Source organism: Furipterus horrens, unplaced genomic scaffold (assembly GCF_987537825.1).
Source record: "Furipterus horrens unplaced genomic scaffold, mFurHor1.1.pri manual_scaffold_10, whole genome shotgun sequence".
NCBI classification, from domain to species: Eukaryota; Metazoa; Chordata; class Mammalia; order Chiroptera; family Furipteridae; genus Furipterus; species Furipterus horrens.
The window spans coordinates 54,779,498-54,806,751 of NW_028327180.1; the positions used below are offsets into that span (position 1 = coordinate 54,779,498).

The window sequence follows — 27,254 nt, forward strand, 5'->3', positions numbered from 1 at the left end:
AGTCCTGGAATAGATTCACCTTTTTGTGGGAATTTAGAAGACGATAAAGGTCCAATTTCATCAGTGTGGAAAGGATGACAAAAATTAGTAAATCTTATTGGGTCAATTGACTAAAGACTGAAGTTAAAAATAAATTTCACATGAGTTAAGTGTCTAAATACAAAAATTAAACCTATAAGAAAACTAGAAAAACGTATAGATTCATAATCCTGGTGTGAGGCTACTCCCAACTCATAAAAATAATAATTTAATTACGTGAAAATCTTAAACGTCTGCAGAGTAAAACAAAGTTAAAGGACAAGGGACAGCCTGAGAGAACTATATGCCACACAAAATCAGACCCAGGAAACTAGACGAAGACACGGAGCGACGGAGAAGGTGGAGCGTTCGGAACGCGAGCCCTCGAGTGTCACCTGCACAAAGGAAACAGGAATCCCTCGTGACTTCTTCCACAAGTTAGGGAATTATTTTCGTCCCTACGTTTTCCCGAAATAGTCCGATGTTTTTTACAACCACAGTGTGTTACATTTGTAATTAAGACTTGAAATTCTCTAACTAAAAAGTCTGGTCTGCCTTACATTGTTCACGTTTACCAGCTTTATTTTAGGTTTATGACAGGGAGGGACCTATTACAAAAGTGAGTCCTTACAAGTATTAAAATGGAAATGCTCACGGAAGGATAAAACAATGTCGTAGGTGTGGGACATCTGGGTGCCAACACATATGCACCGTAGACTTCCTCATGACACGCTTCTCCCCGTCCTCCAGCCAGAGCCGGGCGCATACCGCCCGTCACCCGGCCGGGACGAACGACACGCAGGACCTCATTCCTGGCGCGCGCGTCAGCGTCACTCCCAAGTCTCCTAGTGCGTCGTTAGCCTGGGAACGCCCCCGCCCCGCCCCGCCCCGCCCCGCGGGCTGTGTTGTCATCACGTGGCCGGGGCGGGGCCTGAAGTCAGAGGCAGGGGAGGGACTGCGCAGGAGCAGATAAGGGGGCGGGGGACTCGGCTTGTTGTGTTGCTGTTCGAGAACCTTAGCCTGTCCAGCTGCGGACACAGCTCTTCCCGCCGCCTGAACATGTCGTCTCATTTAGTGGACCAGCCGCCGTCCCTACACAACAACAACAACAATTGCGAAGAAGGGGAGCAGCCTTTGCCCCCGCCAGCCGGCCTCAACAGTGAGTGCTAGGCGGGCGGACTAGGGGGAAATGAGATGGGGGACCGGGAGGTGGGGGCGGGGGGGCAGGGAGGAGCAGCCCCGGCCGTGGCGGCGAGCTCCGCGGGTTGGGGGGAGGAGGAGGTAGCCCATTGGTCCAGGCCGAGGATGTGCGGCTGACTGACAGCTCCCGTCACCTGTCAGGATGAGGTGTTTCTGTCTTCCCCTGGACCGGTCTTCCTTTCCTTCTTGGGGTCTTGGGCCGGGGCTACTTGGGTTCGTGGTTTCGGAGGGCAGGTGGGTGGGAAGAGGAGGGGGCGAGCCGATCCCACCTGCAGTGGGCCTCTGAGCGGAGCCTATCGTGGCGTGAAGGGGCGGACGTTGGAGCGCGGAAGGGTGGGCGGGGCGGGCGCGGAAGGAGACGTGGGCAAGGATGGGGACGTGCGCTAGGATGGGGACGTGCGGCGGGGACGCCGCGGGATGGACGCGGGTCGCCGGCCAAGGGGAGGGGGTGACCAAGCGGCAGGCGTGAGGTGCGGTGCGCAGCGCCTCACCTCGCCGGGGCCGCCTGCCTCCGAGTGCGGAACGTGAGCCCTCTGGTTGCGTTCCTTTGTTACCACAGGCCGGTTAGGAAAATCATTTGGTAATTTAGTGGTTACTTGTTTCACTTGTGGGAGGTGGGAACTCGGCCCCCCCCCCTTTTTTTTGAGATGACCCAGAGTTGCTCAAGTTGCTTTTTTTTTTTTTTAAACGTTGAGGTTGTGTGTCCTGTAAACCTGTTTATGAACAAACACCCTTTTGAACCATACAAGATTGCAGAAATCACGGAGTCTGGGGCAATGAATTTTCAGAAACGGGATTAAAAACACCTTCATACACAAGGGCGGTTGAAAGTTAATGGCAGTATTGAATTACGACCAAGTACAGTTGCTTTTCCTAACACTCTGGTGCTCAGATGTCTTGTCCGAGGGACCGTCCCAGGTGTCTTGAGAGCTCAGAGCCCTGGAGGGGTTTTTGCCTAACCCTCCTGTAATGCCTTTCGTGAAAGGTGGCGGGGACGGCTAGCACGCGGCTAGATGAAACTGTTGAAAAATCATGTGAATGCTTGCGTGCCATTTATGTCGTTGCAGTATCTTTAATCAAAAGCAGGTGTTCCAGTATGGCCTAAAAATTAAATTAGGGAAGAGAGTTCCGGTACCCATAAGCTGGGGGGAGAATTTCGTTATTTTAAGATGTTTTCATTGCCTGTTGCTGCTGCTCCATGTTTTCACGGATAAATTTCTCAGGTGCTGACTTTTTAAAAACTTAAGTGTCTTACGTTCCAGAATGTAAGACATCTGTTATTTCCCACAGTAAGTTAGGGTTAATTTGTGTGTCTGTATTATTTGCTTTACATATTAATAAGCATTTAAAAATTACCCTTGTTTAGCATAGTCTTTTAGAAGGGCAGGGTTTTAAAGTGGGAAAAGATTTTATTATTCCTGTTATTTAAATTTTATTTTTCAATTCCATTTTACATTTAATATTGTATTAGTTTCAGGTGGACAGTTGTATAGTTTACAGTGTTGGAAAGAGACTTTAGAGACACCCGTCACCTGTTATTTACCAGGAAGGAAAGAGGTCTAGAGTAAAGTGCGTTGTCCAAGTTCACACCCAGCTAGGACCCAGAGCTGAGGTTTTGACGTTCATCCTGTCTAGTGCTGCTTTCAGGACACTTCTTTTCAGTGGCCCAGAATTGTGTTCCTTGTTATCCCTATATGTTATTTCATCTAATGTAGTATACAGAGGTGACCTGCCCATCTGTCTCTTTTTAGTATGTTTTTTAATTGTACCCAGTGCATTCCTAGGGTACCTTTAAGTTAGCATGTGTACATGATTTCACAGAAAGCAAAAGAATTGTAAATTTCATTTGACCATTTAACCAAAAAAAAAAAAAAAAAAGAGCTCAGCTATGTGTAATTGTTTATCTCTGTGTCTGACAGACCTACTAGATATTCGATGACGTTTACCAAGCAGTTGCTGCTCCGCTTATGTTAGCTCTTAAAAAGTGGAAGAACATTCAGCCTATGTGTGATATCAAAATGCTGTTTTGGGAAATCTGCTAGATAGGAAGTATTTTGGGGGTGGGCAAGCTTTTAAGTTAATGAAAAGCTTTTAGGTAGTGTCATAGTTAATTATGCCCTCTTGCCTTGTACTCTGTTTTTTTTTTTTTAGCTCATTATACAACACTGGACTAAGGAAAACAAGAGTTATTGATTCCTTCAAGTGATTTTTGGGCACTGGGCAAAACAACTTATTCAGGCATCTAATACATGCTATCCGAATTGCTGATAAGTTGAAGTTCTTTGTTGGGTAAAGTTGCACAACTAAGAGAAAGAGGAGATGAACTCATGGTACAAGCTATCTCTGGTTTGGGATTTTATCTTTCGTTCGAGGATCAAAGAAGGGTTTTAATAGCAAGTTATGGAAACATCTGGAATATAGAAAACTTTTTCTGATTTATTTTTACTTTACTATTGTAGGGGAACTGTTCATTCCATTACATATTAGTGGACAAGTATCTGAACTGCTTTCAAAGTTAAATGGATATTTTCCAATTTCCAATTGTTAGTTTTATTCTTAAGAAAACTATTAAGTTTCTTAAGAGTATTTGTATAGAACATTTATGTCATAAAAATCAGTAGGCGTAATATAAGGAAAATCAAGATAGCAGTGTAATTCTTGTTATTATTTAATGTAGGAAGTGCAGCCTTTTATTTTCTTTTTAACCATGTTCAACCGTAATGCTCTTTTTTCTTTTAAAAAAAGATTTTATTTATTTATTTATTTATTTATTTATTTATTTATTTTAGAGAGAAGAGAAGGGAGGGAGAAAGAGAGGAAGAGAACCATCAATGTGTGGTTACCTCTTGTGCGCCCGCAACTGGGGACCTGACCTGCAACCCAAGCATGCGCCCTGATTGGGAATCGGACCAGTGACCCTTTGGTTCGCAGGTCGATGCTCAATTCACTGAGCCACATCAGCCAGGAACCATGATGTTCTTGCTTCCCCAATATTGCAGGAAGATTTTTAAGGCTATGGTACATGAAACATCACTGTCTTATAGTACTGTTTTGAATACAAAATTTATACATAAATACATATATACATACATAGTGTATGAGTACCTACTTTTTTTATAAGAATGTCAGTGGCAGTTCATAGTCTCAGTTCTAGCATCAAGTGCTTGAAATAACATAAAGGCTTTAAGGAAGGAGTGTAACACATAATGAAATCTGTCACCCCTGCTTAGGGTCAGATTGACACCTGGAGCCTTGAAAACTTGGGGGCAAAATGAGGAATAGTGCTGTTCTCCTCTTCTTCCTGTCCCCCTAGCTTTCCCACTCCCCTTCTTGCAGGAGGATTAAATCGGTGATTGTAAAACTAGAGAGAATGTATACTGCCTAAGTCACAAATGTAACCACAGCAACTGCGCCAGCCTTCACGATGTACTATGTTAGAGAATGTAGAAGCATGCTTCTCAGAATCTCTTAGCAATTCTCAAGAACTTAAACTAGGAAACGTCTAATGTATTGTGTATATGTACAGTCGGACATAGGAGAACAGTTTTCAATTTGTAAGTAAGCTTTTAATATAATAGAGCCTGCAGTTTTTAATTTTAAAGCTTGATTTTTAGGAAGAGAATTCACTGAGATTTTATTTTTCTACTTTGTATTGCTTGGAGAGCACAATCCTCATATCCTGTCTTGTTTCCTTTCCAAATGAAAAGGGACTTAGTGCGGATCAGTTAAGTTAGAACATCAAGAATTTCTGAGCTGTAAATCAGGAATGAGTGAAGTCATGTGAAAAAGGCATGTGGAGTTCATCTGTTGAGAAAGTTAAGTTTGCTTTTTTCAAAGTCATGTTTCTCAAAAGATAAAGCTGATACGTAGCCTTTTAATGAATACCTGTGTGCATAACTTTCTCTGCAGTACTGTTTTTTTCCGTAGATGATATTTCTGGGAAGAGAATTATTAAAGGAAATCTACCTTTCTTAGGCTCTTTATACATATTGCCAAATTACCCTCCATTGAAGCCCTGGTTTTAATAACAATATTAGGAACAATAATTTGGGTATAATGGTTAACCGTTGCCATTTGTATAATGGTTAAAGTATGGTATATCTTTATGATGAGATGTAACACAGTTGTTTAAAAGAATGAAGTAAGGCAGTGTATATACTATGTTGACATTGAAAGACATCGGCAAGTTGTTAGGTAAGAAATGCTACTTACAGAAAAATATGTACAGTATGATGCCATATTTTTATGAAAACTCTGGAAGTTTATATATGAAAGTTTTAAAAGTGGTTTCCTTTGGGATAGGAGTAAGAGGAGAGGTATTTTTATTTTATGTACTTATGTTTGCATTTTCAAGAAACATTTTTGTAATCTTTTAAAAGAACACAATTGTAATATTAGCTAACACTTACCATGTACTAGTAACCTTTTCTATTTTTTAATGTATTTTATTCATGTCATCCTCCTAACAATACTATGAAATAGATACTATTACTCTCCCGATTTACAGATGAGAAAACTGACAGGTCTAGGATATAACATCTGTGATAGAGTTGTGCTCTTAACCACAGTACTAGTATATGTCAAGTAAATATTATCTGCCTTCAGCCGAAATGCCTTCAGATATACTGAGTGTGGAGGCAATTGCAGAGATCACTTTTACCAAGCTTTTCTGGGTATGTCTCCCCAAGTTCCTAGATTATGATTGCTTACTTATTTTTAATGCAGGAAGTAGAATTTAGATACTGGTGTGGGACTCCTTCAAAGAAGTGAGGTTCAGAGCACTTGATAGTGGTACACTTTTTTTTCTCTTTGATCAGTTACTTCAGGTGAACATTTGTTGTATTTGGGGAAACAACTGGCTTCCACAGAGACCCATCTGGAACTCCTGCTTATTTAGTTCTGTCTCCACCAGAGCAGCTCCAGCCTTTTCTTTGTTTTTCTTTATTTTACACAGTGGGCTTCTGAGAAGAACTGGTCCTATTGGTTTACAGTAAGTTTGGGAAAAAAGTTTATCATATACCTCGCTCTTTCTCTGCCTCTCTTTCCAGTTAAAATATTTCACAGAGCGCTAAATTTAGGAATGCTTTTGGCATATTCTTTTTTTTTTGAGGAAAACATTCTTTATTTACAGTATTCCAACCTGGGGAGGGCAGTGAGCACTTCAGCTCAGAGCCCTTTTCTCCCATAGGACCCAGCACTTCCCTTGCTCCCCAAAAGGCTAGAAGCCAAAAACATGCCCAGAAGTCCCCCATCCCTTATCTGCCAGCTGTCTCCTTCAGGATCTGGGTACGATGTCATCAGCCTCCGTGTAACGGTCCAGGAAAACATGTGCCGTGTTGCCCTGGATCACGCATGGTTCTCTTTTTGCCTTTTCAAAGCCACATGGTATTCTCCCTTTCAAAGCCTTGTGGAGTTCTCTGGCATATTTCTTGTACACTCCAGAGGCACTCTAAATAGTTAAATTACCTTCACTGTTAGATCTGTCTCAGCTTTGCTAATTGAATCTGTTAACTTACGTTGAGTTCTGTCCTGTCTCCGTCTTTTTGTGTGTCTAGAATGAGGCCGCAGGGGTGTCCTGTAACTGTTGTTAGGCAGTACGGTCCCAAAGAAGTGGTGGGGGCTATGGGACTGTGACCTGGGCCCAGGACTGCCTCAGAGGGAAAGGAAGGAAAGGGTAACTTCATTTTTATCGAGCAAACACTGTTCTAAGTACTTCACAAATATAGATTCCCTTAACTAGTTCGTAACTGAGCATCTGCTGTGTACCTCTGTTCCTATATTTAATCCTCACAGCAGCCCAAGGAGGTTGGCACTAGGTGCTATCATTGTTTTACAAATGAAGAAACTCAAGGTCAAAAAGTCATATAGATAGTAAGGGGTGGAGTCAGATTTCCAGCCAGGTCTGCCTTTGAGCTTTTTCTTCACGGGAAGATGATGCTGAGTTCACTTCCAGGTCTGATACAGCCATCACCTCATTTAGAGTGCCTTTAGGGTTTGAACCTGTTTTGGTCATTATTCTGATTTGCTGATGGAATAATGTTTGGCCACAGAACTCTCTCTAAGGCTTTTGCTGAGAGATTAGAGGAATGGTCCCACCAACCTGTGTAGTAACATTTCCTAAAACAAAAGTTATTGTAAGGAATGAAAATTATGAAAACAAATATATTACTATCTCCTTTTGTTGTAAAATTGACTTATTGGCTACTTTTGCCAATTCTTGTTAAAATTAAAGTATCTTAATGTGTTCAGCAAACTCATCGAGCCAATAAATATTTTTAAGACCTATTCACATTACTCAGGCCATCTCCCCTTTCCTGTGGCTCCACCCTCTGCTACTGTATCTCTGAGAAAACGTCTGTGCTGCCTTTGGCAGGTGCACAGTTGTTTCTCCCCCAAGCCAAAGAGGCTTGATGAAAACCTTAGAAAGTAGGAACTCCTGGAGAGAAGAGAGAAAAGACAAGTTCACAAGGTATGTTTAGTGGATAGAGAAAGGAGAAAGGAGAAAGGCAGGAACTAATTGTGGGCTAAAAGTAGAGCTTTTTTCAGGTTTTCTTAGCACTAGCACCTGACTTAGTTGCAAGCCAGCTGCATTAATTTTATGCTCCAGATTTGGACACAAACTGAGATTTTTGTGACTGCATCTAAGCTCCTCCTCTAGGAGCTTCGCAATTGTTTGTGCTAATTAGGACATAGTTGTTAACTTATGTAGATGACATTTATGAAGTTAAGTCATAATTATTTCATTTGTGGAGAGAATACTACTAAACAACTTAGGTAGACTATGGAAAATATACAAAAGGTAAAATAGTAAAGGTAAATTGGCCATCTAGATATAAAGTATTTTTATAAAGAAACCTAAAAAAGTTTTCAGTAAAGTGTTTAATGTGTGTAAACTAAGCTTTAACCAGAGAGAAAATTGGCTTAAAGACATTTTCTAAGATACTAGTTTTAGAGTTCCAGCTTTTTCTAAATTCGTTCATTGCATGAGCAACTTCAGGAACAGAAGTAGATAGACTTTTAGGCTATTTTTGCTCCTTGTTTATCTTCTTCAGAATACTTTCTACATTTGGTTTGAGGCGAGTAAGACTTCTTATCTGAAGTCACCATATTCACATCTATGTGCACATGACAGATTTCAGTTCTGCTGTGGTTAACTAAAGTTATCTGACTTGTCCAACAGGTTCCTGGGTGGAGCTCCCCATGAATAGCAGCAATGGCAATGACAATGGCAATGGGAAAAATGGGGGGCTGGAACACGTCCCTTCCTCATCGTCTATCCACAATGGAGACATGGAGAAGATTCTTTTGGATGCACAACATGAATCAGGGCAGAGTAGTTCAAGAGGCAGTTCTCACTGTGACAGGTAAGTGAGATCCACATTTTGGTGAAATTCAGGACACGGGCTACAAGGTTGATTCCCATTAGTAAAAATAAATTGCTTCCATCTTCATTTCACAGAATATGACACCCGATTTATTATAGCGTGTATATTTAAATTAGATAGCTCATTGGCAAGTACTCATGTTTTTTCCCCAGATTAAATCAATTTCCTTATCAGATTATATCAGTTTTAGATGTTTATCAGTTTAAAATTCCATGGCATAAATGTTTATTTATAGAATGAATTCAACTTTCTCCCATCTTCCTTTGTGTCCCTGTTTCACAGATTACACCTGCCTTGAATATAGTTACCTCTGAGTGTATCTGTTCTCCCTTTTAGATTGTGAGGCCCCACAGGCCAGCTCATGTTTTATCCTCTTGAAATCTCACAGTAATGGTGCTAGCACATAGTAGATGCGCAGCGCATGTCTACATCACAGGACCGTGGAGTGGTTCAGGTTAGAGTAATGTTTGCATGGTGGGAGCACCAACCAGGGGCTGTAAAGACAGTTAATTTGGAAGGCCATTCTCTTTCCTCAGAGATTTTATTTCCGAACTCATTTTTCACTGAGTTAGAAACACTAATTCCACTGATGAAGGTGAAACAGTAAGAATATAGAGGTATGTATGGGTAGAATGAAACTGAGCTGTTAGTTTATGTTTTATTGTATTTTTTTTATTGAATGATTTTTTTTTTTTAAGAGAGGGAAAGGAAGAGAAAGAGATCGATTCGTTGTTCCTCCTATCTATACATTCATTGGTTGAGTCTCTTATGTGCCCATGACTGGAGTTGAACCTGTAACCCTGGCGTGTCAGGATGATGCTCCAACCAGCTGAGCTACCTGACCGGAGCCTGAGCTGTTAGTTTATTTTTCAATATAAGCTTCTCTTTTTTTTTCAGAGTGAGTAGATATTAAATGACATACTGGTATCATTTAACAATTCTCAGACCAGTGACAGCCATACTGATAGCATTACGGGCTATTGGATGATCTTCTGGTTAATTAAGAGTTAACTGATATCAGCCATGTAGAAAATGCAAATGCCCAGGAAAAAGATTAAGGAAATATTTTTAAAATGTAAACAGTGATTATCTCTAGGGGATGGAATTACAGATTTTTCTTCTTCTGAATATTTTTGTACTTTCAAAAATTGTGTGTATAGCATGTATTATTACTTACCAGAAAAAGTATAGAAGGAGAAGGAGGCAACTCGTGTTCGAAGTTCTGTGTGTCTTATTATCCACCAGTGTTACCAAGGCAGCAGAGGACTGGTTTGCCATCTATAGCTATGGCATAGCGTGCACCCTGCCCCCCCATCTCATCACTGGCTTCATCCCTGTGCTTTTTAAGAGCTTGGGGTGGCTTTACTCATAAGCAGAAGGAGAGCAGATAGCTTTCTGAGCAACTTGCCTTTGATTCCAGTCGCGACAGCATTAGTCTTACCTTTCAGAATGAAATTTATCTTACACAGGCAGACCTCGGAAATACTGCAGGTATATTTCCAGATCACCACAATAAAGCTAGCCTCACAATAAAGCAAGTTGTAGTCTTTTAGCTGGTGGAAGGTCTTGTCTTCAGCTTGTGAAAAATGCAATATCTGTGCGGTAAAGCAAAGCACAATAAAGCATAGCACAGAAAGTCAACTGTAAAAGTATTACATTCATTTCCTGAGCCTCCCTGGTGGGCTTCTGAAGTTTAATGCTCAGTATGGTCCCGTCGATAGGCTTTCACTCTACACCCAAGTGCGCGACCCTTGATCACCAGACCCAGTGTGTTCCTTCACCTGGTGGTCACTTGGCGTGGTCACTGAGCAGAGAAAAAGTCTCCTGATTGCCTTCCTGGTCATCTGCTTTCATTTATGGTTTCAGGGTTACTTGTGATCAAATATGAGTTCGTGTTTCAGCTGGGTTTCTGAACACAGGAACTGAGATGTTGTAGGTGATTTTGAACACTTTCTGGTCCCTCAGCTTATGTGTCTGCACTCTGGCTTATTGCTTGCCTTTCAGAGGATGCCTAGAACTCCAGCTCAGTAAGACTGACTAACACACTCTTCATATTTAAAAGTGTCTTCAAAATTCATGTCATCTGAATTGTCATGTATCTGTTTATTTGAAGTTGTTGAGAAGTGTTCCTTGTAGGTGGCAAAGTCTTAGGGTTGTTGGCTTTTAGTCCGAAAGCTAATTTATGTACACTTTCAGTTTAAAAATTATTCCATAGGTGTATTTTTGTCTCTGTGGCAGTGGTTAGAAGATAACACCTAAGTGTTTTGCTTTGCATTCCATCCTTTTGTATGAGTTTTCAACCTACAATTCACCCAGGGAACTCTTAAAAATACCAGTGTGCCAGACCCCATCCCTGCAGATTCTCATTCTGTTGCAGGGGAGGGGTAGAAACAGAATATTTTAAAATTTCCCCAGGCAATTCTGACAAGAGCCAGGATTGAAGCCCTAATTCATTCCAAAGCGTTAGGGGTCGTAAGCAGTTTACTGAAGACATGTGTAGTATTTCTAGTGGGATGGGAGCCAGTGCAGAGAAGAGTGTGGAAGTGAAGCAGTGCTTACGTCAGATTCTTACCTGTCACGCTGCTGACTTGACCTGCTCACAACTCTATAAAGCGGACCCTTAACTTGACCTTTGGCTGTGAACCTAACAGAGTTATAAGCATAATGACAGTAAGCTAAGATTTCTAGTTCAAGACAAAAAATTTTCAAGTACATTATTATCTCTGTTTTATATATAACCAGCTTTTCTCTTTTCCTACCTTCCTTGGTGAATCTCCCGTGTCCCCTAGCTGGTATGGCTCAGTGGATTGAGTGCTGGCCTACAAACCAAAGGATCGCAGGTTTGATTCGCAGTCAGGGCACATGCTTGGGTTACAGGCCAGGTCCCCAGTTGCGGGTGCACTAGGAGCAGCCGCACACTGATGTTTCTCTCCCTTTCTTTCTCCCTCCCTTCCCCTCTCTCTAAAAATACAAAAATAAAATCTTAAAAAAAAACTCCTGTGTTAACTGTAATAGCCTAGGACTCCTAGACTTAGTCAGTCTGATACATTCCTTCTGATTGTACTTATTTTTGAGTCAGTTTCACCAACATCTGTATATTAACATTGTACACATGCTCATGATAACTTGAATACTTCACATTTATTCTGTTGAACATTTTTCATCCCTACTTGAGTTTAGATTTGGGGGTAGGTGGGTTGTTCAGTGGAAGACGTAGGGACTTGCTGTGGAATTACACCAGGAATCATTGAAAAAGCTAAGAATAGGACTTAGTGCAATACAGTAGTCCCTCACTATCGCAGCCTCAGTGTATCGTGGGTTTTTTTTTTTTTTAATTGATTATGCTGTGACTGTTGTCCCAATTTCTTTTCCCTCTGCTCCCCTCCACCCTATAACCCCCCTCCCTGTAGTTGTCCCCTCCCCTTAGTCCATGCCCATTGGTTCTGCATATAGTTCTTCTCAACATCTTAATGTCTACTCCACTCCCTCCTACTATGCTTCTTAACTCAAGCATCATTTCCCTCCCTCTCCCCCCTCCCCACAGACCTCCCCCCAATATGTTCCCCATACCTATAATTCTTTTTCCCCTCTCATTGCCTACTTAGTTTGCCTTTGTTTTGATTCCCTAGTTTCTGCTGTTGGTTGTTGTGATACAGTTTTCATTTTAATGTTTGTAGTTTTGATCCTCCTTCTTCTAAACAAGTCCCTTTAACATCTCATATAATAGTGGTTTGGATCTAATGAACTCCTTCAGTTTTACTTTGTCCTGGAAGCACTTTCTCTGCCCTTCTATCCTGAATGACAGCTTTGCAGGATAGAGTAATCGTGGTTGTAGGTTTTTGATTTTCATTACTTTGAATATTTCTTGCCCTTCTTGCCTGCAGGGTCTCCCTTGAGAAGTCAACTGATAGTCTAATTGGGACTCCTTTGTACATGACTCCTTTCTTCTCTCTTGCTGCTTTTAAGATTCTCTCTTTATCTTTAATTTTTGACAATTTGATTATAATGTGTCTTGGAGTGGTTCTCCCTGGGTCCAGTTTATCTGGAACTCTCTGTGCTTCCTGGACCTGTAAGTCCATTTCCTTCCCCAGGTTACGGAAGTTCTGCTTCATTATTTTTTCACATAATTTTTCAATTTCTAGTTCTTCATCCTCTGACAATCCTATAATTCGAATGTTCGTTCACTTACAGCTGTCCCATAGGTTTCTGAGCCTCTCCTCATATTCCTCACTTTTTGTTTCCTCTTTCTGCAGTGGTTGACTGTTCCCTCTCTGTGTTCCAATTTGTTGATTTGATCCCTGGCTTTCCCTTCCACACCACTTGTATGTATTTTTGTTCATTTCAGCAGGACTAGCCTTCATTCCTTCCTTCTCTGCCTTGATTCAGCCCCACTGTTAGGTCTGTAAGCTGCCTTATGACTATAGCTCTGAACTGAGCCTCGGAAAGATTCGCTATTTGTTCATCGGTCAAGGCCTTTATTTGTTTTTTCATTAGCTGCATGATTGGTATTTCAATCATTAATTCTGCCGTTCTTTCCTTCTTGGGTGGGGCGCTGTCACACCTCCTATGCTATATTGGGCGGAGCCCCGTGTGCTCGTCACAACCTAGTGACCTTTCTCACCACACTGTGGCGCTCTGCGTGGGGGCGGGGGGTCCAAGATGGATTCCTGCTGTTACTCTCCGCTGAGGACCAGGAGCCTCCTCCTCTGTCCCCACGCCCTCTGGGCCTCATAGTTCAAGATAATGGGGGTCTGCCTTCCCCCATGTTGGAATCGCAAGTTGACGGGTCTGGTCTGCAGCCAGGGCTGGCTTCCAGGCACTTCTGCCCCCAAATACAGGTGTCTGCTTACCGGGTCCCGCTGCTCGTTGCTGCAGCTGCTGCCTCCAGCACTGCTCAGTCTTTCAGCCGCGGTTTCGCCCCTCCTACCCGTCCAGACGAGCACCACTTGTTTATGACTTTATATGTTGGACTTCCATGTAGCTTTATTTTCTGGAACTTCTGGTTATTTCTGGTTTCGCGGTAGTTGTAGTCCTTCTTAGTTGTGGAGGGAGACAGAGCGTGTTGGTCCAGGCCTCCATCTTGGCCGGAAGTATATCGCGGGATTTTAAAAAATAGTTAATTATTTTTCGCTGATTTTTTGCTATATCACAGGATTTTGTGGTACTGTATACATATGTTGTTGAAGTTACGTAGGTTTAAGAGTGTAGAATATGTTTAAGAACATAAGTGTTTATAAAAGTGTGGAAAATGTTAAGGGAGTGGGAAAGGTTAATAAGGTATTGGAAACGGTTTATAAGTGTGTGGGAAGGGTTTATAAAGCCTTAAAATATATATAAATACTGAAATAAATGTAAGGTTCCTATTTCACGGAATTTCACCTATCGTGGGGGAGTCTAGAACGTAAATCCCGCGACAAGTGAGGGAATACTATACATTCATCCTTTGTATTAGGGACAGTTCATGATCATGTGTCTTTGTCTAAAAATTTATCTGTAAATTTTTGTAGTTCGGTACTACATTTTGCATTAAAGGTTATATATTCGTATCTATACATGTATTTGTGTATATATATATAAATGCTTACCTAATTTACTGAAATGTTTCAAAGCAGCTATTTCTGAAATAAGTAGAATAGTTTTCAAACTTTTTAGTCTTTGTGCTTCTTTACACTCCTAAAAATTATCAAGGACCCCACAGAGCTTTTGTTTATATGGATTATATGTATTTTGGCATTTACTATATTGGAAATTAAAACTGAGAAAACTTAAAAATATGTATTCATTCAAAAATAGTAAATGATTACATTTTAACATAACACTTTTGAAATGGAAAATAACTTCCATAACCAAACAAATTAGTAAGACTAGTGGCACTGTTTTATATTTTTGCAAATCTCTTTAATAGGTGGCTTAGAAAACAGCTGGATTCTTGTGTGTTTGCATTTGATCTGTTGTAATATCACACGTAGCCTTTGGAAAATTTCACTGCATGTTCATGAGAGAAAGACTGAAAATAGCAAATGAATCTAATAGTACGTATCATGAAAACAGTTTTAACCTTGAAGACCCTTTGGATGAGTCTTTGGAAACAGCTTTCACACTTTGAGAACCTCTGGTGATGAATTATTTAACCGTGAAGGAACTTTGAGAGAACCCCAAACAAGGTTTTTGTATTTAAAGATCATTTTACCTTTACTGGAAAAAAAATAAAAATAAAATGTAAGAGTCTGGTGTCTGTAGGTAACATTTCCTTTGCAAAGTTATTGTGAAGGAATTTATCACCACAGAAAAATTCCAGAACATTTTGAAATTAAAAGTGCTCAATTTCATTTTTTTTCCGTGGGGTTACAATATACTTCTGATTTGCTGCTTTTGAAAGCCGTACTACTGTAACTTTTAATTTTCTAATTTCCAGTAGAGGATAATTTATTTGACAAAATGAGCATTAAAACTAATGCCTGAATTCTTTTTCTCCTAGCCCTTCCCCACAAGAAGACGGGCAAATTATGTTTGATGTGGAAATGCACACCAGCAGGGACCATAGCTCTCAGGTGTGTGTGTTTGTGTATGTTAATTTATTTTTCTGGTTCACAGTGAATAGGGAAATGCAAGCCTCTTAAGTAAGTATGTTTGGCTAAAATATACTAAAGAATTAGAAGACTTTTAAAAATAGTTTGAAGCTTTTTTATTTTTTTTAAACAATTTATTTATTTGTTTGTTTATTTATTTATTTTTAGAGAGAGGGGAAAGGAGAAAGAGAGGAAGAGATGCATCACTGTGTGGTTGCCTCTCACGCGCTCCCCCAACTGGGGGCCTGAAGTGCAACCTAGTCATGTGCCCTGACTGGGAATCGAACCAGCGACACTTGGCTCGTAGGCCGATGCTCAATCCACTGAGCCACAGCAGCCAGGGCTGAAGCTGTTTTAAGTTATTCAGTTTATGATTTTGAAATTCATTTAGGAAGATATAGCCCTTGTTGTACTCCTTTACAACTTACTATTTGGAGATGTTTCACCCTAAAAGAATTGGTAAATTCTTGTCAGTGGTGTATCATTTTAGTATGCCAGGCTAGTTTCTTGAGTTTATAAATAGAAAACCCAGACACATGTCTTATTTAAGGTCACGAAATAAATGAAAAGGAAGGGTACTGTAGAACCAGGTATGAAAACTTTTGCTGTGTCTGAGATGAAAGCAATGACTTTTGAGATAAATTTCAAAAGCTAAGATAAAATTGATTTAAAATATGCAGCTTCCTTAAATTAAATAAGGGTAAATATAGTTCACTTAGGAGTTGACATTGTTGGAAGTATAGATGGATATGGTATTGAAAGCTTATAAAGATCTATGTTATAAAATTGATAAGTGCTTAATTCTTAATGATTTAGAATGTTCGTAGGCAACCCTTAACTTCATTGATGTGTCAGATCACCAGATACTATTCTTTTCTGTCATTATAAGGTGCTTGAAGAATGTATGTTGAATGAATGTTTAAATAAATTCTAATAAAAAACTTTGCTTTGTGGGGGGTCTCACTGTACAGTGTCTTGAACCCTTTGCACTAGAAATATTTTGCATGTTTCCTGAGATCCACCCAGTATTGTTTCTGTTCCAAAAGGCTGCATGATTTCTTCCTATTTTGACGCCACTCTATTTGTACTGTTCTCTGAAACCCAGAAAACCTCTGGGATTGAACACAAATGTATTTTATGATGAACTATGTTCTGTAGAGAAGCTTAGAGTAGCCAGGCTCTTGTGTAGGGAGTGTCTGACTGAACTTGTTGAACTGCTGGCTTTTGTATATCAGTTTGGCCATGTGCAGTGAGCTTTAACAGTGAAGAAGGAAGTCTGAAGTTTCCATGGCAAAAAGTGTACTAAGGAATCCCAAGGTACAGAAATGAAATTAATTCTTTGTTGTAGTCTGCCCTGAGGAAAATGTCCTCAGTTGTACTGTCTTTTGTACAGACCTTTTGAAAATCTAGATTAGCATTTTTCCAAAATGTGTGTTTAGGAACATTTCCTCAATGGGAAGCCCCTTAGGATTGTTCTGAAGTGATGTAAATGGAAAAGAATACAGCACCAGGGCTCCCTCACCTCCATTAATCACAGCAGGTGGTAACATGTTACAGGCTCTGACAATTCCTGCAGTAAAGAAATCTGTTTATTTAAATCAAGTATTTCCCAATTATTGATTTGACCTTAGACCTCCCTCACCCTCCACATACATGTTTTCCCTCTGATACTCTGTCTGTGACCCCCCCATTCCTTCTACTAAATTAAGTCAGTGGGATGGGGTTGGTTTCAGGAGAGCTCACAGGTCCCAAGAACAAAACATGTCTGGTGAGCTACAGTGTGAGGAAGCCCAGGTTGTAATGCATTTAGGCAAAAGGTCATTCAGATTATACTTTCAGGATAGTAGTCCTCAAGAGTCTCAGTTTTGTAGCAGAAAATAGACTGTAGATTGTCTCTTGAAGGCATTTTTGCATTGTGTTTTTGGGACCAAAGAGGCCAGCACAGTGTTGCGTATCTTTGGAAGGTGATAGAAACTGAGATTGTCCTCTCTTTTCCCTCGTGTAAGCTGTGGTTTATCTGACCATTGACCCCACAGGCCAAAGTTTACTGCTGCCGTTTAGAGACCTGAAAACTTGAGGTGGGCCAGAGAAGTACAGTGGGAGTGGATAGAAGCTGAGGGCTTTCCACGGGAGGATAGGCTAAAATCATCATTCTATACAGTCTAAACAGATGTTGGTGTAGAGAGAGGGCTATCGACCCCGTTGAAAGCATGACTCTTAATAAGATTAAGTGCATTTTTACAATATTCTGAAATTCTCAGAGTTGGAAGACAATTTAAAACCTGAAACTGGCAAATTTAAGATTAATAAAAGGAATCTCAGGGCTGATATAAATGAGAGTTGGAGAGCTTATGATCCTGATTCTAAACTGATCTGGGTTTTTAATTAATTAATTAATTTTTTAAGATTTTATTTATTTTTAGAGAGAGGGGAAGGGAGGGAGAAAGAGAGGGAGAGAAACATCCATGTGTGGTTGCTTCTCGTGTGCCCCCAACTGGCGACCTGGCCTGCAACCCAGGCCTGTGCCCTGACTGGGAATTGAACTGGCGGCCCTTTGGTTCACTCAATCCACTGAGTCACACCAGCCAGGGGTGATCTTTTTTTTTTTTTAAGTAATAGTCCAAAGATAACTTTGCTTCACTCAACTGAGAGAAAATTACATCATCTAAAAAAAGAACAAAAATCGTATTGTATTTTCATTCTCTTGGAAAGTGTGAAATACACACTTTTTCACAAGTTTAAACCTAAACCTTTGAGCAGTTTTAGAGAGAGAGACATGTGAGACCCAACTTAGAAACTTAACAGAAAGGACCTGCAGTGTGTTGAATATAGTCATATACTATGTGTAGACAAATAAATAAATTTTTTAAATATATTGTTTTTAATTTAGGATGTTTTTAGATTTACTCTAAAGGGCTAATTCATGATTTGGAGTAATCTCAATACCCAGTGGAAAAAGCTTAATTCTGAAGGCCTCAGTGGAATTTGCCAAGTTTAGCCCAACTAAATAAGAATGATACTACAGAGGAGTAAAAATCCATAGCATTTGTACTTCCGGTTTGATAGTAAAAAGGGCTATCTGTATCTGGAGAGTGTCTGAAGCTACCTTCACTGGGCAGCGCTTCCACAGAGAACTATATCTGTCAAAAAAGAATCATGGGGATGTATTAGGCTCCATATTTCATAACTACCTACTGAAAAGAATGAAAGTTTTGGTCAAAGACTGGATCCTATTCAAATAAAACAATTCTTAGCTTTGAGATCCTTTGGTTTGAGGTCATAGCATCACATTCCCTAAAACTGAATAAATAATGCTGTGTCATTTTTAGGAATGTCTTCTTCCTGTGGATTCTACTAAAAGAGAAGCTTTTGGACAATTTGATTGCTCTTGGCCTGAAAACATACATACAAAAGAGTATATTATGTATAAGCATCACCCAAATTCAACAGTTAATAACCATTTTCCACACTTTAGTTAGCATAGCCTCAAATACACTTTCTCTCAGGTTCACTTTTTTTTTTAATTGAGGTTTAATTGAAGTTTCAGGTTCATAGTCTATGCTTAGGTATAAAAACAGTGAAACTCACTCAAGTTCTTGTTTAGATATTAAATACTGGTCTTCCTTTTTGTATTTTTTAACTTTTGAATTATTTACAGTCAGAAGAAGAAGTTGTAGAAGGAGAGAAAGAAGTTGACGCTTTGAAGAAAAGTGTAGACTGGGTGTCGGATTGGTCCAGTAGGCCCGAAAACATTCCACCTAAGTGAGTTCTCACCTGTTTTCTTCAGTGGGCACAGTGCATGTTTACACAGTGGACCTGTCCATTCCCACACTATTTTCAGCAAATGTTTCTGATACCTACTTCTGAATTTCTTCCCCTAGGGAGTTCCACTTCCGGCACCCAAAACGTTCTGTTTCTTTAAGCATGAGGAAAAGTGGAGCCATGAAGAAAGGGGGTATTTTCTCTGCAGAATTTCTTAAGGTGTTCATTCCATCTCTCTTCCTTTCTCACGTTTTGGCTTTGGGACTAGGGTAAGTACTGGTCAGCTCATACAGGTTTTTTTTTGTTTTGTTTTTTCGTTCATTTTTATCCTCATGTTTTATTTCCAGGTGCAAGAAATACATGTGAAAGCAGCTTGTATTGTTTTGCTATTAATGTTTTAGTGCAATTAAAGTGTGAACTTGAATTATTAAGGTTGGTACACTGTTAGTATAGTGATTAGCATTTTTAATAGAGTATTTCTGAAAAGTAAGTTCATATTAAATTCCTAAGTGATCTTTTAAAAAGAAAAACATCCATGTGCAAGAGAAACACACTGCCTCTTGCACACCCCCAATCAGGGACCTGGCCCACGACCCAGGCATGTGCCCTGAACTGGAATTGAACCAGTGACCTTTCAGTTTGTGGGATGGTGTCCAACCTGCTGAGCCACACCAGCCAGGGCTTAAGTGATCATTTTTAAGTGGGCTTGTCTATGATTGATATTCCTTTTTGGGTTTTGTTGTTTATTAATGACTCAAGATTATTTGAACCATAAAGTAAACTAATCTTCAGTGTGTAAATTTGGGGGTTGATGTGAACTTTTTTTCCCAACTGGAAAGGTACATTATTTTATTGTATAGTTCTTGAGTGAAACTGGTTGGTTGTTTGAGATACTGTTTTTCTTCTCTTTGTAGCATTCCCATTTATTATTCTCAAATTTGTTACATATTTACCTACTTCCATTAATTTTTTAGGCATGCCTTTTAAATTCTTTTTTTCTTAATTTGAGTAATTGAGGAAATATATTTTTGGAAGATTTTAGGAGTTAAACACTAGCTGTTAATTTTTTCCCCAAGATACGTACATTGTCCTCTTTAAGCGTGTCCAGTGAGTCACTTTCTGTATATAATACGCAAAAGATACATCTTTCCTTAGCTTCCCTTTAAGGAGCTCAGCATACAGGAGAGAGATGCACAGTCATGAACATGGAAACATATGTGTGACTTTTCCACACACACCCTTTGACTTTCTGAGTGATAATAGTGATAACAAACATCACAAGGAAGGTGTTTGTGGAGGAAGGGAATGTGAATGTTGTATGAGGTTGGTGTGGGGGCAGAACTTTTAATTCTCTACAGTGTTGACTGCACAATAGTTCATTTACTCTCAAGAGGTTGGTTTTTGTACCTTGCAGTATCTCTTCCTTTCATGAACCCAGACTATTTTCTTGCTGGTGTAAGTGTAACTGTTGTTATAGATGAATGTAGAAAAAAGAATTTTAACAAGGTGGTTGGTTTTAGTGCACTGGGGGGTGGGGCTAATTCCATATTTTCCTTAACTTCCCTTCTGCTTGTGATGATTAAGGGTAAAATACTTGCCTGGCCCAAAAAGTAACATTAGGCCCTTAATCTTTAAGAGTTAAACTGTTAATAAGAGCCCTCTTGAAAGCACTGGCAGCTTTATAATTGGGAATATTACTATTCAATATATTTTGTATCTGAAGTGTCAGTCTACAGAAAAGTAGAACTTGTCTACCACAAAGGAATAACTCACAGGAGGTTGGCTGTGCTTTCCTTTTTCAGGAGCTCTGTTCTCTCTGGCGTTCCCTTGTCTAATCCCTACCCCTGCGCTGTCCAGTCCCGCCTCCTGAGTTAAACGTAATCATGTGAAACCAGTTGGGCCAGCTGGTGACTTGTTTTCAGTAAATCAGTGACAATTTCAGGGTGCTAGGGCACTATATGCTTACATTTCTGGAGCCTTTTATAAGGACTGAACATTTCAGTTTTTATTGGAGTTCCTCCTGTGTTAAGCTGGTGCAGAACTGTTGAAACAGATGAAACGTCGTACGCTCTGTTCCCTTTCAGCATCTATATTGGAAAACGACTGAGCTCACCTTCTGCCAGCACCTACTGAAGGAAAGAAGCCCCTGGAAAAGCACGTGGCCTGTGAAGCGGTGTACTGTCACAGTAGTTTATTTGAACTTGAGACCATTGTAAGCATGACCCAACCTACAACCCTATTTTTACATATCCAAGCTCCAATAACTCAAATCCAGTATTTTATTCAAACTCTGTTGAGGCACTTTACTAACCTCATTCCCTTTTTGGCCTGTGAGACACTTTAGAATTTCCTAACAGAGTTTACTGTTGTTTAGAAATTTGCAAGGGCTTCTTTTCTGCAAATGCCACCAGCACATGATAATTTTGTCAATACTGCTATTGTTTCCTTTTAGTACCACCAGACTTAAACCTGACTCACTCATGGTATAAATTTTACTCTTGCAAGATGACTACCATCTCTTTCAAAGCAAGATCAGGTTAGCAAATGATATAAAAGCTTTGTTGTTTTGTTTTGTTTTTTGAGACAAAGGCAAGCTTCCCTAAGCTTGAACTTATTAGTTATTAAAAAAGAAAACAAGAAAAAAAGAAAAAACCCACAAGACACAAGAAAAAAAAAATATCCTGGGCAATAAAAAATTATTTTAAACCAGCTTTGGAGCCACTCTTTGTCTAAGCTCCTAATGGCACCTTTTAATTTGTAGGAGGCAGTCTATGTAAATGACAGGTATGAAATGGAGTAAGAACTAAAGTACATCAGCAGGTTTTACTATGAGTGTGTTGTAATGCTGTCTTTTCTATGGTGTAGAATCTTTATTTCTGATGAGGAATGTTGCAGGCCTAGAAATAATGAAAATGTTTTTGGGATTTGTCTGTGTGTGTTTGCTTTTTTATGTTTACTGCATGTGAGTTTTTCATGACTTTCTTTACATTAAAAAAATTCTTTTCCTAAGAAGAGGCTTTGGAATGAGGACCAGTTTGTTGTGTAAATGCAGGCTTACTGTCTTTAAGGAAGCATCACATCCACTCTGAAGCCTTTAAAGTAAAGATAATTGTTTGAGTTATTCCAAACACTTGTGCAACTTGGAAAAACAGACTTGGTTTGTGGGAACATTGGACACAGTTCCGAAAAGATGCCATTTGTTGATTTCTGATCTCTCCTTTGTTCATGTTTACTCTACGATCTTCCCAAGGCAAAGCCTATGATTCTGCAGGTACTGGTCACTTTCAGTTGCAGCCATCTTTTCAGTTATAAGTTCCAGAACCCTCACAACTTCCTTCAGTGACATACTTTGTTTGTTTGTTTGTTTGTTTCTGAAATGTGAAGCTTTAGGACCAAATTGTTAGAAAGCATCAGGATTACCAATTATTTCACGTAGATTTATTGGATTTCAGAACTCATAGCATGACTCTGAAGGATACTATTATATGTTTTATATATAAATAATACCTGTTTATGATATAGACATTACTATTGAATATTTAGTGAACCATTGTTAATTTTAAAACTAGCAATTTACTCATTAAATAAAGTGCATCAGGTTAACTTGAATAAAAACACTTGGACAACCAGGTTCACCAGTTTGCAGAAACTAACTTTTTTTTTTCTCACATCAAATTTTGTAAAATTAATGTGTTATAGTGGAAAATAACATACCAGAGTAAATAAAAAATTAATTTCTGACTTTTTTCAAGTATATAGCTGGCTATCTTTAAGGAAAAGATATATACAAAACAGTTTTCTGAATTATTTTACTTTGTTTCTCTTTCTAACAATGGATGCTAAGTACTTTTGGACACATTTTTATTATACCTGTTTCCATCTTATTCTTAAACCTGATATAACACTTGTTTGCCTTCTATAAACTATTTATTTCAAGTGTTCACATTTAAATTTCTTTGGGAAGAACAAAAACCTGATGGCCCACTGATTTTTGCAAAGCCTGAGTAAAATTTAAAAGGCTGGTCAAGTTAGAACTAAATACCTAAACTGCTATAATACATAATTTGTATTACAATTGGTATCGTGGGAGGGAAAAGTAAAATTATTCTTGAAATAAGAGCAACCTTTTACAGGCAATACATTGCCCTCTGTTGAAATTCAGTAGCAGTTCTATCAGTAGTGTTATTGAACTTGGGTATATTTGTGATATTTTTTCCACATTGAAAATAAATGTAGTTCTCCCCTTTTTCTTAAAAATACCAGTGAAATTTTGGACTATTTACTACATGGTCACAGTAGAACTTCTCCTAAGATGAAGTCATGCAGAGTTTATCAATAGCCCTAAAGTACAGGATAAATATCTGTGCTCCTACCCAGATTTGTGTTGAACAGAAACAGATTATGTGATTGGAAGGGAGAATCCAACAATTAACAGTTGACGTTTTAAAATTTATGTTGAAAAAGCTTTACACCTGTTTACAATTTGGAGATTAAAAGGCGGGCTTCATTTATTTTTTCTGTTTGATGAAAATTGGCTTAAAAGATTTATAAATAGTCAAGAGTGAAACTGCACCAACTTGCACACTGAAAAGTTCAACACGTTACTCTGATTGCAGTACAAATATTTCCTGTCCTAAACAATGAAATTTGAAGACTTAGCCAGGCAGATGAACCTTTAAGTGAACCAGTTGTTGAAATTATTGGAATTAACTGAGCCAAAGTGATTATGCATTCTTCATCTATTTAGTTAGCACTTGTATCATTATATACAGTTTACAATACATGTATAACTTGTAGCTATAAACATTTTGTGCCATTAAAGCTCTCACAAAACTCTTTCTGTCTGTTGATCATTTTCAGTCATGTGTGTCGCCTGGGTGTTTAGAAGAGACGAGAGACTTTGATCATCAAGCCTGGGGGAGTGAGTGGCTCTCCTGCCCTCCCGAGTGCCTGCGCCAGGGGGGCGGGCACACACCGCACAGCACAGTTGGTAGGAAAGATGTGTGTGAATCACAACGGAACTGTGGCGTGCTGGATAGTGTCAGGACATTATTCATAGAAGAGGTGACATGTTGAAAGACAGTAAATGCCCCACGAGTGCAAAAGGGGCCTAAGAGCATAGCATGCCTGGGAAAGGATTGGCAGGAACTGACATGTGAAACTACATTCCAGAAATAGCGTGAAGTTCAATGTGGCTGGAAATACTGGGGCAGAAAGGAAACCAAAAATGTCATGCAGTGTTGAACTAAATTAAAGTGTACGTGGCATTCTGGGATTGAGCTGAGTTGTGCATAGTCAGTGGGATTCCTTGGAAAGGCTTCCTTAAAGCAGGGAAATGGTTGAGGACTTAAGTTTTAGACAGTTATGAAAGAGTGAAGGGAAGACCAGAGGCAGAGGCGGAACCCGTCAGTTCTGGAGGTAATGAAGAAGGGACTGTTCTGGTCTTGTGACCTGAGAGGTGGGCCAGGTGGCTAGGGTGGGTATGAAGGTATGAGACACAGAGTGGTGAAGTCTAGGTGCAGCCTGAATATAAATTAACTGAGAAAGTGAGGACAGGAGGAGGGATGGAGTGGTAAGGGGAGAGAAAGATGATTCCCATTTTGAATACATTGAACCTGGTTTGAACATAACCAGTTCTTACATAGAACTAGGACTCAGGAGAAAGGTCTAGAGTGGAAATGAAACACTGAGATGCACATGCATATATATTATACAGAGTTTAAAGATTTGAGCACAGGGAAAGAAGAAGGGAGTTAAATTAGCAGTGAAATGTTTACCATTTGAAGATTAAGCAGAGGAGAAGCTCAAAAAGTTATCAGAACACCCCGCCCAAAAGAGAAGGAGGCAGCCAATCCTGTCACGTCGAGTGGGTAAGAAGGGTGAGTTGAAGGGGTGCTTTTGAACTTGACATTTGCTCATCTTTGCAAGAACATTTTCTGCAGGAGCAAAGGAGAGGGCCCAGGTGAGATTGTAATTAGGTTAATGAACGAGTAGCAAGGCTGAAAGTGTTGGTTTTCCTCAGTAAATTTGGAGACAGACAAGAGGTAGGATTTTCAAGAGACAGGATGGTAGGATCGTTGCTTAGGCTGAGATGGCTGGGGTAAGAGATGGGAGTAAGTTTGCAGGCTAAGAAGAGTGTACAAAGGACACGTGAACAGATAAATAATGGGGTAAGATCTGGGCAGGAGTAGGATGTATTAAGAACTCAGAGGGGAAATTAACCCTGGAAAGGAGTAGAGGAACTTTTGGAGCCATTAAAAGTTCACAAAACCCAAAAATTTATGGTAGGAAATGAAGCATCTAGGGTTTCTTAGTTTTTCTGAAGTAGTTCTGAAGTGTCAATTTATTTCCTGAAAATCATAGCTTCTAACTAAAACATTACACTTCTGCAGTAATTAATATTCTTGAAAATACTTGCCAGCTGTTCTAACGGTAGATCTGGGAAGTAATGGAATTGACTCAAACAGCAGGCAGCATTGCCCCTGTGGTACACCTCACTGTATTTGGCAACACTGACAATCCTTGTGTGAAGATAGATTTTAAGCTCCGAGTTATCCCTTTGGGCATCACTAACTTCAGCATCACAAATATGAAAAAGAAAAATCTGTGCACCTTTCAACCATTTCTGAATGTTAATTTTGATATCATCTGTGCTTTTATAAATGCTGTAACATTCCTGCCAAAAAATCCATATGTTAGGGTGTAATTCATGGCGAGAATAGCATGAAAAAACTCAGTATCACTGGTTTTTTCAATATTGCTGTGTTAGCCATATAATTTAATACATCATTGTTTGGGGTGAGGATTGAGGAGCAAGGGGGGAGGGGAAGAAATATGGAAACATTGAGGGAACACAGCATGGGCTAGATACTGACTTTTGAACTCGTAACTTTTTTGTTGTTATTAAGTTTATTGGGGTGAAGTCAGTGAAGAACTTCCATATTCTATAATCCTCACAACAATCCATTTGACATAGTTGCTTTTTCAGTTTTACCAAAGAAATTCCAGGTTGAGTAACTGAACCAGGTAGGTCTCTGCCCACAGCAAGGTGGCTCTTTCTTATACTTGAACTGTCCTTCACAGACTGCACACCCCATGTTGGCTGGGTCAACATTTTATTTTTTGGCAGATGTGGCTTTTCTAGTGGGAAAAGAAATCACACGTTTATTCAGTGAGCCCAATCTTAAAGGAATTTCCTGTATCAGCTAATGCATTGTTTTCCAAAGTTTGGTTTAACATTCATGGTTTTTGCCATTTAAATGTCAGGTGGATGCAAGTTTTACAAACTATATTCTGTGAAAGAAGGATCCTCGTTCCACAAAAGCACCTATGACCCTTTTGTTTGATGCATTCTTTTTTTTTTATCCTCACCCATGGACATGCTTATTGATTTTAGAGAGGGGAAAGGAGGGAGGGAGGGAGAGAAAGGAAGAGAAACATGGATCAGTTGACTCTCACATGTTTTGACTATTAGTCGAACTGGCAATCTTTCTGTTCACGGGACGACGCTCCAACCAGCTGAGCCACACCAACTATGGCTGTTTCATACCCTTTTAAGCAGCATTCACCGTGCACATGCTTCCTGCCAGGGAGTCTTCTGGGACACCAGATTTATAGCTGTTGGACTAGTAAACTCTGACTAGTAGATTCTGGTATAGTCTGACCTGATGCACAGTGAAAAAGTCGGTTTTAGGTGACAGGATCATTGAGAGGGTTGGAGAGCCACTCCCCAGAACTGATGGGAACTGCTGCACACCAGGCACTGCTACCTTTTCCAGTTCTCCCAGGACCTCACTTGGCAGCCAGCACCAACGCTGCTGCTGTCCCTAGAGCTCACCCTTGGAGCCACAACCGGCACTGCTGCCCGGAGGACGGGAGTGTTTCCCAACCTTTCTCTCCTACGTTACCCAAAACCCTCTAAGGATGTGCCAGTTGGGGGCGTGCTCATGTCCTACCCATAAGAGAGGCTGGGAAAGTGAGGGGTTGGGCACGGCTTCCTCCCCCTTCCACCAGGATTCATAAAGTGACTGATTCTTCCAGTGTAGCAAGTTCAAGTGCTGTGTCACCAAAAGGGAAGACAAATATCTGACTGAACAAAACAGACACGGAACTTCCCGTTTAGTAGGAAAAGCAAACAAATAATTGCACAAATTACTACGATAAGTGTTAAGAAGCAAAGAACACTTGGAGAGCCAATCACAATGTGGGAGAAAAGGAAGTGCTCTGAAGGCTGAGAAGCAGGCAGCTGCATGGCAAAAAGCAGAGTAGGACACTAGGCATGGGGAGCAGCATCTGCTCTGAGGGGAGAAAGAAAACCCAG

General features: G+C 39.9%; 1 protein-coding gene across 2 annotated transcripts; it reads left to right on the top strand.

Annotated features, from left to right (window-relative positions):
- The first annotated feature begins 971 nt into the window (after positions 1-971).
- On the top strand, positions 972-23,767 carry BNIP3L (BCL2 interacting protein 3 like). 2 transcript variants are annotated; one of them, XM_090290285.1, is made up of 6 exons: positions 972-1,177; positions 8,399-8,582; positions 15,082-15,154; positions 18,831-18,934; positions 19,054-19,203; positions 21,019-23,767. In XM_090290285.1, the coding sequence occupies exons 1-6, from the start codon at positions 1,078-1,080 to the stop codon at positions 21,065-21,067; spliced, it is 660 nt and encodes a 219-aa protein (XP_090146411.1). In that variant the 5' UTR covers positions 972-1,077; the 3' UTR covers positions 21,068-23,767. The 2 variants fall into 2 exon arrangements, with proteins under 2 accessions (XP_090146411.1, XP_090146412.1); XM_090290286.1 differs by lacking the exon at positions 972-1,177 and adding an exon at positions 7,565-7,687.
- Positions 23,768-27,254: the final 3,487 nt, after the last annotated feature.

Bases quoted from the DNA above. Each gene is read 5' to 3' on its own strand.
- BNIP3L (XM_090290285.1), top strand. From the start codon at position 1,078: ATGTCGTCTCATTTAGTGGACCAGCCGCCGTCCCTACACAACAACAAC. The intron at 1,178-8,398 runs GTGAGTGCTAGG...CTTGTCCAACAG, and splicing joins CCCGCCAGCCGGCCTCAACA to GTTCCTGGGTGGAGCTCCCC. The intron at 18,935-19,053 runs GTGAGTTCTCAC...TTCTTCCCCTAG, and splicing joins CCCGAAAACATTCCACCTAA to GGAGTTCCACTTCCGGCACC.